This window comes from Lepidochelys kempii, chromosome 16 (assembly GCF_965140285.1).
Source record: "Lepidochelys kempii isolate rLepKem1 chromosome 16, rLepKem1.hap1, whole genome shotgun sequence".
Lineage (NCBI taxonomy): Eukaryota > Metazoa > Chordata > Testudines > Cheloniidae > Lepidochelys > Lepidochelys kempii.
In genome coordinates this window covers 20,785,178-20,798,558 of record NC_136395.1, presented here as the reverse complement: position 1 = coordinate 20,798,558, position 13,381 = coordinate 20,785,178, and the positions used below count along the sequence as shown (strand labels likewise).

Sequence of the window (13,381 nt, the reverse complement as noted above, 5' to 3'; positions counted from 1 at the left end):
CAGAGCAGTAGGTCAAGTGGAGGTACCCAAGCTAATTCTGCAGTGAAGACTTCCCCCTACCTCTCCACCAAGTAAGCCCATGCAAATATGCTAGGAATTCTCCTCTCCGGGGGATGGCCTCCCCTTGGGAAGAACAAGGATATCCCCCCAAAACCAGCAGCTCCCAAGCCCTGGGGCAGCCAGAGCCAATGGCATGGTGGCTCCATGCTCCCACCAGCACCCCAGTGACATGCTCCACATAGGATCTGATGTCCCTAGGAATTTTCCTTGTGGCTCACTGCCCCCAGGCCCCTTCACCATTAACCTACCCGCTGAAGTCCTGCATGCTATAAAGAGCGGCTCACCTCTCTCTTCAGCTCCGGAGCCCACCCCCTCCTAGGGGAACTTCTGTAAAGGAAAAGCAAACATGCTGTGGCATCTCTCTTTTGCCCAGCCAATGGCCATCGTCTTGGCTCAGAGCAGGAATTGAACCAGGGACCGCCAGAGCTAAAGGCCACTGCTCTACAGCCGGCGGCTGTCACAGACTCTCATCCTCTGTGGGTCAGGCCCAGCAGCAGACACATAATACACTGACCAGTGGATTACACCACAACCCCAGCCACAGGGTTTCGCTCCCAACTGCCTGCAACAATGGGGGGACAACAAAACCCCTGTGCTCGAGTGGTGTATCCCACATTCAGGTGTGTGTGACTAAGCCTGGGGCCTTGCTGGGTCAGTTTGCTTGGTGTCTTTATTGAGAGAGAAGAGAAAAAGAACATGGGTTTTCTTTCAGATCTAACGTGTTAGAACCGTGAAGGGTTCGTGCCAGTCTGCAGATGCCTTCTCCCCATTGGCCCATGCTCAGTAGATGGCTGGCCCTGGGATCTCAGAGGAGGAAGAAGGCCACAATGACTGAGGACACCAGGAGGCAGCAGCTGGACAGGGTATAATGTGGGAGGGCAGATCTTGGGGAGCCATTGCACAGATCCGTGTCACAGCAATGGATCCGCACACCCGGCAGCTCCTGCTGTTGGCAGTGACGGGACGTGGCACAGCCACTGGTCAGCAGGATTCCCAGTACCACTGCAGAGCAAGCACAGAGCAGAGAGAACATCCCATCAGGGCAGAGGGACATGGCTGGTCCAAACAAAGTAAAACACAGTGCAATATAATCAGTGGTGGGTAAGTCTCAGAGAGGGTGGTCCTGATCCTGGTCTTACTTACTCTGCTTGTACCCCACACTCACGCTAGTGAATTCACCTGGCGGACAACATGCTGAACAAGAACAAAATCAGCGAGTTTTACAACATTCTTGAGAGCTGCCTAACTCCTGTGGGACTCGCAGGCTTCTGAGTGCGGACACATGCTATTTCCAGGGTAAGCAAATGTGTCCTATGTCACTCTGTCCAAAGCCACACAAACAGGGTCCTGAGCTGCACTTTGGAAATGTAAGCAGATCTATTCAATATCAGGCCCAATTAAAGATGGTCTCTGCAAGTCAGGACCAGGCTCTTTGTAATGGTCTGGGGACTTCATTACCCAACGGGGAATGGCTTGATGACTTCTGCTGCTCATACTAACTTCAAGGGCCTGATCCAAGGCCCAGTGCAGTCAATGGAAGCATCTCCACTGTCTTCAAATGGGTGTTGGATCAGGACCATCTCAACACCCTTTGGTTGCTATACTCTGGCTTCCAGGCTGACTTACAGGTCACATGCTGCCCCCTGTAGGGCTGTAACAAAACAACAACAACATCATAGCCTGGCACCAGCAAAAATAAACGGATCTGCTTTTGCACAACAGCATTGCCGATTAGCGAACCACCCTGGACAAGCGTTTAACTTGTGCGAAATGGAGGCAGACTTACCGCTTTCCGTTTTAATGCAGAACCGGTGTTTGAAGCCCTGGTGAGACTGGGAGCAGGTAATCACTTCTGGGTTGGAGCAGCCCATGTCAACGTACTTTGTGTCAACGATAATATTGCAGCCGTAGCACTGTAGACCAGAACCTAAACAAGACCATTGGAAACATGACCAGATTCTTCCAAGGGCAAATACTTCAGTTCTTTTTAGAGATCCTTCAATAGAATGTTTGTGTTGCCCTTTACCTTGCCGAGCTGCATTAAGCTATGAATCACGAAGTCAACATTTGTGCAACCAAATGGGCCCAAGGAATGTCCTCATACCATTATAACAATACCTCCTTTTGCCCACTAGAGGTCACTGTAAAACCAGAAAGATGAGAGAGAGCAGGGCCCAAGCCTGAATGAGCATAATTAGAAGCAGTTTTGTAAGCAGTAAAAGAAATGTTAATGCCACAGACCTCTCAGAGTCAACATTTAGGCTCAGATCCTCTAAGTTATTTAGGTGCCTAACTCTCATAAGACTTAAGAGCTTAAGTACCTTTGAGGATATGGATGTTGGTGACTTTAGGGGATATCTCTGTATATTGCACAGAATGTGTTCGGTTATGAATGTGATCATTATTATATAGGCCAACAAATGCATCAGGTAACTGGAAAATTAAACACAAAGCATTCAGCCCAAGTCTAGGATATTGTGCATCCATCTCACTTTAAAAAGAGGTTCTGCTCTAAAAAGCGGGTGCAAAAATGGCACCATGGGATTCTGTATTTATTCCCATGTTTTGAGTAGTGTTCGAATTGTGTTTCACTGATTCCAGATCAAACGTGCTCAGCATGCAAATCAAAATGTTTTTTTCCCTACATCACAGCCCTGCAAACACAACCTGTGATCTGAAAGCCAGACTGGTTTCTTTCCTTTTCACACATCATCACCAGTAATAAGGGTTCCATAGGCCTACTTCTGCCCTCAGTGACACTGGCAGAGCCCAAATTACACCTGTGTAGCCCCATTGCTAGGTAACTCATCAGTCCCGGAGCTGGAGCTCACAGAACCGTTCTGTTGATGACGCACAAGAGGGAATGTGGTCCAGCTCTTGTCCGTCAGCTGTACAGGGCTAACAGGACTAAAAAGTGGCACAAACTTATTTTAGCCATTAAAGTCAGCATCTCTGATGCCAAATGCACACAGGGGGTAGACAAGGTGCCACGGTAACTTATCAGAGCAGACTTTCACTCTAACAACATATTCATCCTAGCAGGAGGATGGCACCCACCCATAGAGTAGTGATATCAACCTGGTGAGAAATACGAGATTAATCAGGTGCTGTTTCCAAGTAGCAAAGACAATATACACCCTCCCACATACTGAAAGGTCCCATTCAAGTCTCTCTCTCTCTCTCTCTCTCCAGTCAAATAACTCTGCCTGTGAAACAGATCCTACAAATACATACTCCAAGAAGATATCATTAAGCAAACAGAAATCTAGACTATGATCTCTGAAGAGCCTAGAAAAATAATTTTGCCTTCATTTGCACATATATCATTGTCATTTGGATGCTTATTTTTTTCTATTAACGCCTTCCCTTTGTTAAACCCTGGTGTCTAGCAGAGCTGCAAACTGACAATGAAATATCAGATGGGGCAGGATGGAAAAGCAATTGTCTGTGGCCTCTGGGACAGTGAGTCCCACCCAGTGTTTCAAGTCCCCTTATGGTACAAGGCTAGCACCTGTTTTCCCAGCTGGATTTAGTTGTGTTGTCTGAGAACTACCCATAGTCTAAGCCTGGATGGAAAATCAAGCCATCTCAAGTCCCTAAAACACTGTGGTCATGGACAGAAAGGAGCAATAAGGATTTCCATGCAGTCATCATGGGCATTTTAAGGCAGACACAGCACCTGATGCCTGTATTGGACTCAATGAGCAGAGCAATAGAAGTTGGTAACGCCTTGACTCTCGCAGCATTGGATTTCCCACTGTTCCACTGCTCTCTGTGCAGCCCTCCAGTGCTGGAGACCTGACAATGCTTCCACATCCCACCCACGCACCTCCAAATAATACTACTTAGCCCTTCCGTAAGTCCTCTCAGCTTCGGCTCTCGAAGCATTTCACCGCATAGCTAGAGAAATGAAGCCTCAGAGGGTTTTCCCAAGGCCACCCAGTAAAGAGGGTCAGGAACAGAACCCAGGACTCCTGACTTATGCTAGACCCATGCTCCTCTTTATCTGCACCCCTCTTTTTATACAATATATGATTCTATTCATTCAGTTCTGACACCATGACTCAGCAGTGACTAAGTAGACCCTGGGTGGAAATGCCCTTAAATGCCCTCCAAACATAAATCACATTTTAGCAGCTAGGAGGTTGAAAAAGCAACTTCAAACAACCAGCTGGCACATTTATAACCTTGTAGATTGGAAGCACTTACCCACTGGAAGAACAAAAGCCACAGTCATCAGAGAGAGGATCCCATATGCAGCACCAAGCCTGTGTCTTAACAGCATGGGGATCAGTTCCAGGGATCCACTCTATGTTAAAAACAAAACAAATCAAATGCGTGTGTGCGAAGTGTAGACAGAACAGACCATCTAACCCGTGCAGCCATTCCTGCCCCTTGGCATGCCTGCTACAATCTCCAGGCATGTGCATCATTCTGCGCTACTTGAGAATCATCTTGTTATTAATTTAGAACCATGGAAACCTTCTTTAGAATCACATAATGAAACAGACAGAAAAAGGCAGTTCGTACGTATAAGGTCTTCTTCCAGTCGTCCCCTAAGTCTCTCAGTCACTGCGGTGTTGGGGTTTTTTGTTTTCCTCCTGAGAGAGTCCCTGATTCTTTCGCTTCACGAACAGACGTGTGTGTGTGTATGTGTGACCCTCGGTTATTTCTGTCCTATTTCCTCTATCCATGATCGTTACCCATTAATACTATCATGCAGCAGCTCTTGGAGAGAAATTCTCCCTAATCAAGATTTAGTTCTAAATCCACTTGGAAATCCTCTAATTCAGTTGGATTAGACAGAAGGGTTGGGGGGTTTTTCCCCTTTTTTTTCTTTTTCCTCTTTGAGCTTTTTCATCTGGTTGAACTGACTTTGTATGACATACTTTGCTATTTAAAGAGGCCAAGAATAATTTTATTAAAGAGAAATGGACTGATTTTAAATCCCAAATTAAGATTTTCGAACAAAAAATACCCCCAGGTGGGGTGATGGTGTAAGAGCAAAATTGGATGCAGACAGAAATGGGTTTACAAATTTTTTATCATTTATTTAAAACAAAACAGTTTCTTTTTTAAACTAGAGAGAGGCCTGAAGTAAAATCCTAGATCTGAACGGTGCCTTGCGCCAACATTAGGGAGGGAAGATGGTCCAGTGATTAAGACACTGATTTAGGAGACCAGGGTTCAGTACCCTGCTCTGTTACAGATTTCCCGTGTGACCTTGATGAAGTCATGGAATCTCTCTCTTCCTCCGTTTCCCATGTGTACAATGTGGATAATAACCCTGCCCTGCCTCACAGATGTGTTGTAAGGTAATAATACCTAGCTCTTATAAAGCACTTTTCATCCATAAATCTCAAAGCACTTTACAAAAGGGCTCAGTACCATTATCCCCCTTTTACAGATGGGGAAACTGAGGCAGAAAGAGGGAAAGTGACTTGGCCCTGGGCACCCCCAACAGGCCAGAGGTAAAGCCAGGAACAGAATCTAGGTTCCACTGCAATGCTGTAGCCACCTGGCCACTTAGACTCTCAGTATAAGTGCCTATTGGCCACACACCAAGGTATTTGGATGTGCAATTTAGAGAGCTTTGGATGCTCAATTCCCATTAGTTTTAATGGGATTTGGGCATCTAAATACATTAGGCTGCTTTGAAAATCTCAGCCAAAATCTAGATCTGAATTTTGCAACTGCTCCCTTTCTTTATAATAGGATGAACCAGCCCCTGGACCCAACATCCCCTGTCCCCCAGGTTTGGAGCTCTGGAAAAACAGGCCTCAATCCTGGAACAACCTCCATCTCAGCCAGCTCCTTTGCCCCCTGGACTTCAAAGCGGTTCTGCGTGGGCACAGGGTACCCTGCCTGCATAGAGCTCCTTGCAGGATTGGAGCCCTCGTTCGATGTATTAGTCACAGAATTTAATGTCTTATGGAAGAAGTCTGTGCTTTCCTTTCGCCATATTGAGATGTCCTAGGAATACGTCCACCATCACGGTGGAATCACTAATTACTCTGTCATCTGCAGAGAGGTCACAAGGGGAGGTGGGATTTTTAAGTGGAATCATTTTCTTCAGTGGGAGAGAAATACATGACTCAGGATAACACTTCCTAGTCTAGTTTTGTATCTTGGGTGAAACTCACCCCATGAGCAGAAGGCCTATGCGGCATATACATCCTGCTCGCGCTGGCTCCTCTGCTCTGGGGGTGAATTTTAAATAATATCCACGCAGTGCCCTCGTTATCTGGGACAAAGAGTGGAAGAAAAGCTGAATCACTGGGCTGAGATCTGGGGTTTTTGACTCTCTGTGTCACCTTGAGTAGGGCACTTCATCTCCCTCTGTCCCAGCTGCGCGTTTGTAAAATGGGGATATTTGCTTCCTCTAGGGTGACCAGACAGCAAGTGTGAAAAACTGGGACAAGGGGTGGGGGGTAATAGAAGCCTATATAAGAAAAAGACCCCAAAATCGGGACTGTCCCTATAAAATCGGGACATCTGGTCACCAATGTTCCCTCTAATTTTTGACAGGCCATGTGCGCAAAAAATTTCTTCTGTGCAAATTTTTGACAGGCTGTGTGTGCCAAAATTTCTTCTGTGCAAATTGTTGTGCTTCTGTGCAAATTTCTGTGCGTGTGGTGTTTCGCTGTGTGTGCACACATGCGCACAGCTTAGAGGGAACAGTGCTGGTCACCCTCGCTTCCTCCCACCTGTGTCTGTTAGTCCTTGCTCCGAAGGAGTATACAGTCTGACTTTCACTATGTGCATATACCCGGGCCTGCTGCAATGGGACGCTGATTTCAGCTGGCATCTCTAGAAGCTACTGCACCACGTGTAACAATGCTAAGAACAAAAACCAGCAGCCAAGCATGACAGAGGCAAGCCCATCCTCAAACACCTGTGTTCCAGCCTTTTACCCTGTGTTTTATTCCAGTCCCAGGCTTTGTCCTGATGTCTTGCAATGTGTCCAACCCTCCTCCCCCGCACACACACGCACCCCGCACCCAGCCTCCTAGAGCACTGAGAGCAAGGACAAGAAGTACGCTCTCTTCAATGATTTGCTGGCCAGACTGGATTCAGAATTTGCAATTGCTGGTGGCAATGCCCCTGCAGCAGAGATGCAATGGCCAGATCAGAGCCTTATCACTGCTTCTCTCAGCCTTCCATACCCTCCAGGTTCTCGGCCATCGAATCGTTGGTGTCCCGAGTCTTGCCAGCTCCCCCACCTCCAAAGCCCAAGCTCTAAATGTAGCTAATTGGACTTGAAGAGCTAATGCTTACTGAGAAGAGAGAACAACCGAATGTATGGGATTAAAAAATTAAAATGGCAAAATAAGCAGCTTAGTTAGCGTGGACATCAACCTCTCGTTAGCTGCGCTGGGGAAAGCAGTTTCTCTGGGTCCCGCCCTCTCACCCAGTGTCTGACTCATGCGGCTGGGGTCACAAGGAACAAATCGGCGAGTGAGGTGCTGGCTGCCTGAGGAAATCTCTCCATGTGTAAAGGGATTAGGGAGGGAGGAAACATAAGCAGAAAACTAGAAGCCTTGATCATTGTTACTTTCATTGCACACTGTGCCGAGGCTGCCATTCCGCATGAATAACACTTCCAACGGGGTAGGAGAAATGGGCTGGATCGGAGATGTTTTCTCTGCACACCGTAGCACTGCTGTATCCCTTTTTACTCCATGGTATCAAAATGCTTTTCAAGGATGAGTATGACTATCCACATTTTCCAGAAGGGAAACTGAAGCACAGAGCAGTTAAGTGACTTGCCCAAGGCTGTATAGCCAGCAGTGGCAAAATTGGGAACAGCACCCAGATCTCCCAGTTCTGATCACATGTCACCCACTGGGTCAATGTATTACACATCCCCCTTTAGCAGCTGGTCCATCCAGGATAATAGCCTACTATTGCTACCTAATAATGGAATTTACTTATTTAGCTCAAGTGGTAGCTGCCAATGCTTTAAAGCTGAAAATCCCAGGTTCAAAGCCCAGTGGTGATTCACAAGGGAGCCAGTACATGTTACATGTGTATGGTCCAGATCCACAAAAGTATTTAGGCTCCTCACTTCCATTGAAATCAATGGGAAAAGACTCTTCCCTGGCAGGAGGAGTGCTGGCTCACATCTTGCCGTCTGCTTCGCTAACAGAACTGAATGATTATGGTCTGGATTTGTCCTTGGGAAGTCTCCCCGCTAATTAGGATGTATGGCTTGACTAGCAACTGGAAATTGAGCCTTATCTCCTTGTAGACCTATTCAGTAGCAAGTTTGGTCATTAATATTTCACTTGGAGGCAACACATACTTGTCTAAGTCAGGTGCAAGCACTCAGCATGGCCAATTAATGTTGAACCAAAGAAGCAGCGCATAGGAGAGCTGCCTAAATAATACAGACCATTTATTGAAATCGCAACACCACCCCCAGCGTCTTGCCTCAAAACAATGTGAGTGTAACAAATGTCTACTGTGGTGAAGACCAAAAGCCTTGGGGAAGGGATCAAGTGAATACTTGGGATTAATGACATTCAGACATAAATCCTAGGATTCAACAAGCAGAGGAAACTCACTTTTAATCTTCAAAGAACTGCCTTGGTGTCTGAGTTGAGAGGCCAACTGCTCTGAAAGAAGATCTGACGGCAGCGGGTACAAATCATCATAACCCCGTTGAGCTGATGGAGCTGCATGGATTTAGGGCCAGATATTCAACGAGTGTAAATGTGCACCAACCTTCAACCAAACCACCCACTTCCATGAACTTGTCCAAGTTTCATAAGGTAGGCCAGGTATTTTGGACGAGAGGCTCCCAACCTGGAAATCCCAAGGTGCCATGGAAAACCATGATTTCAATAGGCAGGACTCTTCTCTTTCAGTCAGGACTGAACTCACACCTTGATACATTGTGCTGCTGGAGGTGCCAACCTTTAATCAGCTATAACACCAAAGTCTTGACCACTTGCAGTCTTTTAAAGCTCATAAGCTCCCCCCCCATAACAAAATCTCCACCCGTGTGAATCACCAGAAAGAGACATCACTCACAGAAGATCAGTGGTTCCCAAGCTATGCGTCATGCCCCCAAGTGGGGCTGCACCCTCAGCAGGTGAATATACAAACCAAATCCAAACACGTCCGACCCACTCTACAAAATGGCATCCTCTGCGCAGTGTGACCTCGCGTGCACCATACTTGCAAGGTCACACGGCCTGGAAGATGCCATTTTGTGGAACACGTAGTTCTGTTCGGGGTCCAGGCAGGTACCGTATGCGGTTCAGTCTCCAGGAGTGAGTCTAGTGACGTAGTTATGGGGTCACAGGAATCAATAAGACTCAGAATGGGGTCATGCAGGCAAAAAGTTTGGGAACCACTGCAGTAGATGGTACAGACATTCATAATATGGTCATGGGGACACTTGGTTCAACTGGACTCCTGGAACCTGGCTCCCTCTTGGTGGGGCTTGCCTGTACCCAGGGCTGCTGCTGGATTCTTTGGACATAGCTGCTTCTCAATTAGGGTTAAGATAAGCAGTAGCATCTCCAAATGCCCCCTGCTTAGGTCACCAAAATGAAACGTCACTGACGGTAAATTGTGCATATCTGTCTGACCCTTCCACTTCCTTCTCAGAGGAGGAATGGAAGCGTCAACAGTCCTGACATTTAAGTTGTCACTGAGCATCTAACAAAGTTGAAATTTGGCCAGGAAATTTGACTCGTGTCCCTGTTTCTTACAAAAGCAATGGCCAAGGCATGATGCTGCTCCGCTCATGAGGTCACAATTTGAAGTGCTTCAATTTCTGATTTGCCTTGGCTTCTTGATTTCATTTCCTTTGGATCCCATTTGTTTAGAGCATGTTTTTGGTGCTGTTGCCATCTTTGGGCTTAGCATAGACGTCCCTCATCGCGTCATTAGCCCTGATGTAATTTACAGAGCTTTATCAGCACTGGACAATTGGAATCAGCAAACTGCATTCCTCCCCTGACTGAGAAAAATTTGATTAACAAGTTCGTGGTACATTCATGTTCTCGCTTAAACCTTTGGGATACCCAGAAAGATGGATAAACTGAGCACAGATTAGACGGTTTTGCGGGTAAATCCTTCTTAGAGCTCATCCCCAACCAGAGACATAATTTATCACATGGCACTAATTTTCCCTTCTCACTCAAATCCCCCCGCGAATGGGTCTCAGTCTGGGGCAGCTGGAACGGTAGTTTATTGTGAATGCTGCAGGTACAAAAACCAGCATGTTGCTTGTTTGCACCTGAAATATTTGTTGATTGTAAACACTGAATTTGCAGCTGCTCTTAGACACTCATTTTTCATTGAACTTTCTAAAGAGTCTATTTGGATGTGTTCAAAACATAAAAGAAGAAATAAACTAATGAAACATTGCACTTCCACCAAAGATGTTAGCTAATTAACCTCCAGGAGGTCTGCATTATTGTATTCATTTTACCCACAGATTAAATGAGCCACAAAGAGGTTATGACTTGCCTCAGGTCACACACAAAAGTGTCCCTGGCAGAACCAGGGATAGATACCAGGAGGCAGAGCCACAGATGGTGTAAATTGCCAATGGAACGATAACAATTTACACCAGTTGAGGATTTGCACCCAGAAGCACTGACCCCAGTCCTTTGTGCTGACCTTTAGAGGACACAGACTCCCCCCCAGAATTCTGCACTCCATGGTTTTGGGACTAAGGAAACTGTTCTGGTTTTGTTCCATTCAGAATCTGTCGACTGGAATGGAGACAGAACTAAACTCTGGGGGATTTCACGGGGATTAGGAAACATTCACATGGGATTCAGAATTCAAGCTGCTAATCCCCAAACCTCACCCACTTCTCAGCAGTTCATTCATGGGCCTCAAGCTTTTTAGACCTACAAAATGCCACTCAAACAGAGAATATCTCAACTTTTACATCAATTTGTGGCTCCATATGCAAAGAAGGAACACACTCATTCATGTGCCTTTTATCCTCATCCCATACCCTTCCTATGGTCTCTCTCGCCTGAGTCACAGCTGAAATGGAGATTGTAGACGCCCTGAGGCAAGAGCTGTATCTTTCTAAGCCCTCTGTGGAGCACCCAGAGAGCTGAAAAATAATTAATAACAACAACAGCCACCCTGTCTGTGACACCATCCTGTGCGTGCACCTCACAGCACTTGTTTCTTTACAGAAGGCCTTACGTGCCCAGAGGTGCCTTAAAGAAAACTCTGGTAAAGACAGAGCTGTATCTCAGCTGGGCCGATGAGTTGGAAACAGGGATGGGGGTCGCTGGATCAGGGATGGTGGTTCAGTTCATTATATCAGCCCTAGAATCTGGCTCAGTGCTGTTCAAATACAGCAAGTTGAAAAATGCTGATAATTTTTCATGCAATTATCATGAAATTGCTGGTCAAAACCTGTTTGGCCAGCCACTCCAGCACTGCAGGTGACTTCCCTTTCATGCAATGCAAGGAACTTCTTGAGGGCCTCCTGCATTCTTTGGGCACTGTGCTCATATGGCAATATACAGACCAGCCCAATCTCTCCCCCACTCCCCAGTTCAATGTCTCAGGACCAGAGAGATGTGACACACAGAACAGGGGTTAAGACACCCCATGGGCCTGATTGGATCACCCTCATGCTGGAGCAAAGTATGAACAGCTCCACTGACATCCGTGTTAGCGGCGGGGATCAGGGAACCTGTGCAGTCCTCTATACCCCCACGCTCTGCCCCTTGGGAGTCCTTGAAGCCCCATTGTGCCCCCACTGGCTGCCCCTTTGGGGTCCCAAGAATGCTAAATTGCCAGCCTTGCCTAAAGCCCTGAAATGAAAAAAAAAAAAGAAAAACAACTACAGTAAAAATTAGGGGTTTTTAAAAATCAGTTTTCTTCTAAAAAACCAAAACAAAAAAACCCCTATCATTGAAAAAAATAATAATTAAATAGAAAAAAGTGTAAACGTGCTAAAAAGTTTTAGAGCGACAAAGTGGGGGCGGTAATCTCTTGTATTGGACCAGCTTCTGTTGGTGAAAGAGCAAAGCTTCCACCAAGCTCCTGTGCTGGTGTGGGGCTTTTATTAAAAAAAAAAAAAGTGTGTGTGTGGGGGGGGTTTGGAGAACGATGAAGTTTCTGTCTCAGTTGGGATTCGAACCTATAATACAGGCTCTGCCCCGCCCCGCTGCGGCCGCCATCGTGGGTGAGGCGGATAGACGCTGTGAGCGGCAGCTGCCACCTTCAAAATGGCCAGTAAATGTATCTGCTGTTTGGAGACCGCTGATTCTGCTAGTATGTTATGGGTTGTTAGAGTATGAGGGGCTTTTTCAGGCCAGTCCAACAGTTAAGATCATCACAGCCGAAAACAGGATCCTGTCGTATTTTTAGGAGCTAAAATTCAGCACCCCCTTGTATCCGAATCTGCTGACTCCTTCATTCTGATTGGCTAAAAGGGATGAATATATTAGAGCATGACAGCCGGGCAACAGCCTAGCGTTATGAGCTTTATTGAATTATTTGGCTTCTGAATCAGAGTACCAAGGGACAAGCGCAGGTTAATTCAATACGTATTACTTTTATGAATCAGTTGAAATGTTATTATTTGACGCTTCGTGCTATTTAATAGCTTTTACATGGCATTTCTGTAATCACCCTAACTGAGAAAGTTTTAACATTCTAGTGATTTAAAAGGCTAGGGCCTGCACCCAATATTCGTGTTGTATGAAAGGAGAGAAGGTTAGCACTCCCCTTGATAAGGATGGAAGAGGTCCTAGTGACCTTTACAACACGCATATGGTTAAGGCATTGCCACTTACTTCGTGGCATCTAACCAAGTTTTTTTTTTTTTTTGCTCTGTCATAGGCCCGTCGAGCACAATAACCGTTGCAGTGGGCAAGGCTGCTTGACTTTATTGCTGCATTTCACAAATGATGCTTTCTTTTAAGTGGCAATATGGGATTATGCTAAAACCAAAGTATCATAAAAATACCTCAAGTAGAACTGCCGAGCATATTTGCACAGCAAGGCCATTTCCCCCAGCTGATTTTCAGTTCTGTCAAGTGTGGGTTTTATGCTTTATCATGTCCAGGGTTTGAAAACAGAAATAAATGTTAATAGCTAGTTAAAAATCCCATTTTAACAGGGAAAACTGAGATTTTGCATCAAAGAAATTACTCTCTTTTTACAGTGCGATATAACCCACCCACCCCTTCATCCAGGTGATGCCCAAACACCTTAACTATATAGTCAGACTATAGTACAGTGGCTGGATGTGTGTGATGGGTTTAAAAAAAAAAAGGGGGGGGGGAAATCATTGCAAAAATCATTTTATAGATCGATGGAGAAG

The 13,381-nt window shown here is 46.0% G+C and overlaps 1 protein-coding gene and 1 non-coding gene across 2 annotated transcripts; one reads left to right on the top strand and one right to left on the bottom strand.

The window, feature by feature from the left end:
* Window positions 1–732: 732 nt before the first annotated feature.
* LOC144929512 (uncharacterized) lies at window positions 733–4,709 on the bottom strand. The gene is made up of 4 exons (XM_078849136.1): window positions 4,591–4,709; window positions 4,270–4,369; window positions 1,847–1,987; window positions 733–1,062 (listed from the first exon to the last, which is right to left on the bottom strand). Exons 2-4 carry the CDS (start codon window positions 4,343–4,345, stop codon window positions 866–868), a joined length of 414 nt encoding a protein of 137 aa, XP_078705262.1. The 5' UTR covers window positions 4,346–4,369; window positions 4,591–4,709; the 3' UTR covers window positions 733–865.
* An 8,040-nt stretch (window positions 4,710–12,749) lies between these two features.
* On the top strand, window positions 12,750–12,877 carry LOC140899460 (U6atac minor spliceosomal RNA). The gene has a single exon (XR_012155345.1). It is a non-coding gene; the product is annotated as a U6atac minor spliceosomal RNA (small nuclear RNA).
* The last annotated feature ends 504 nt before the right edge of the window (window positions 12,878–13,381 follow it).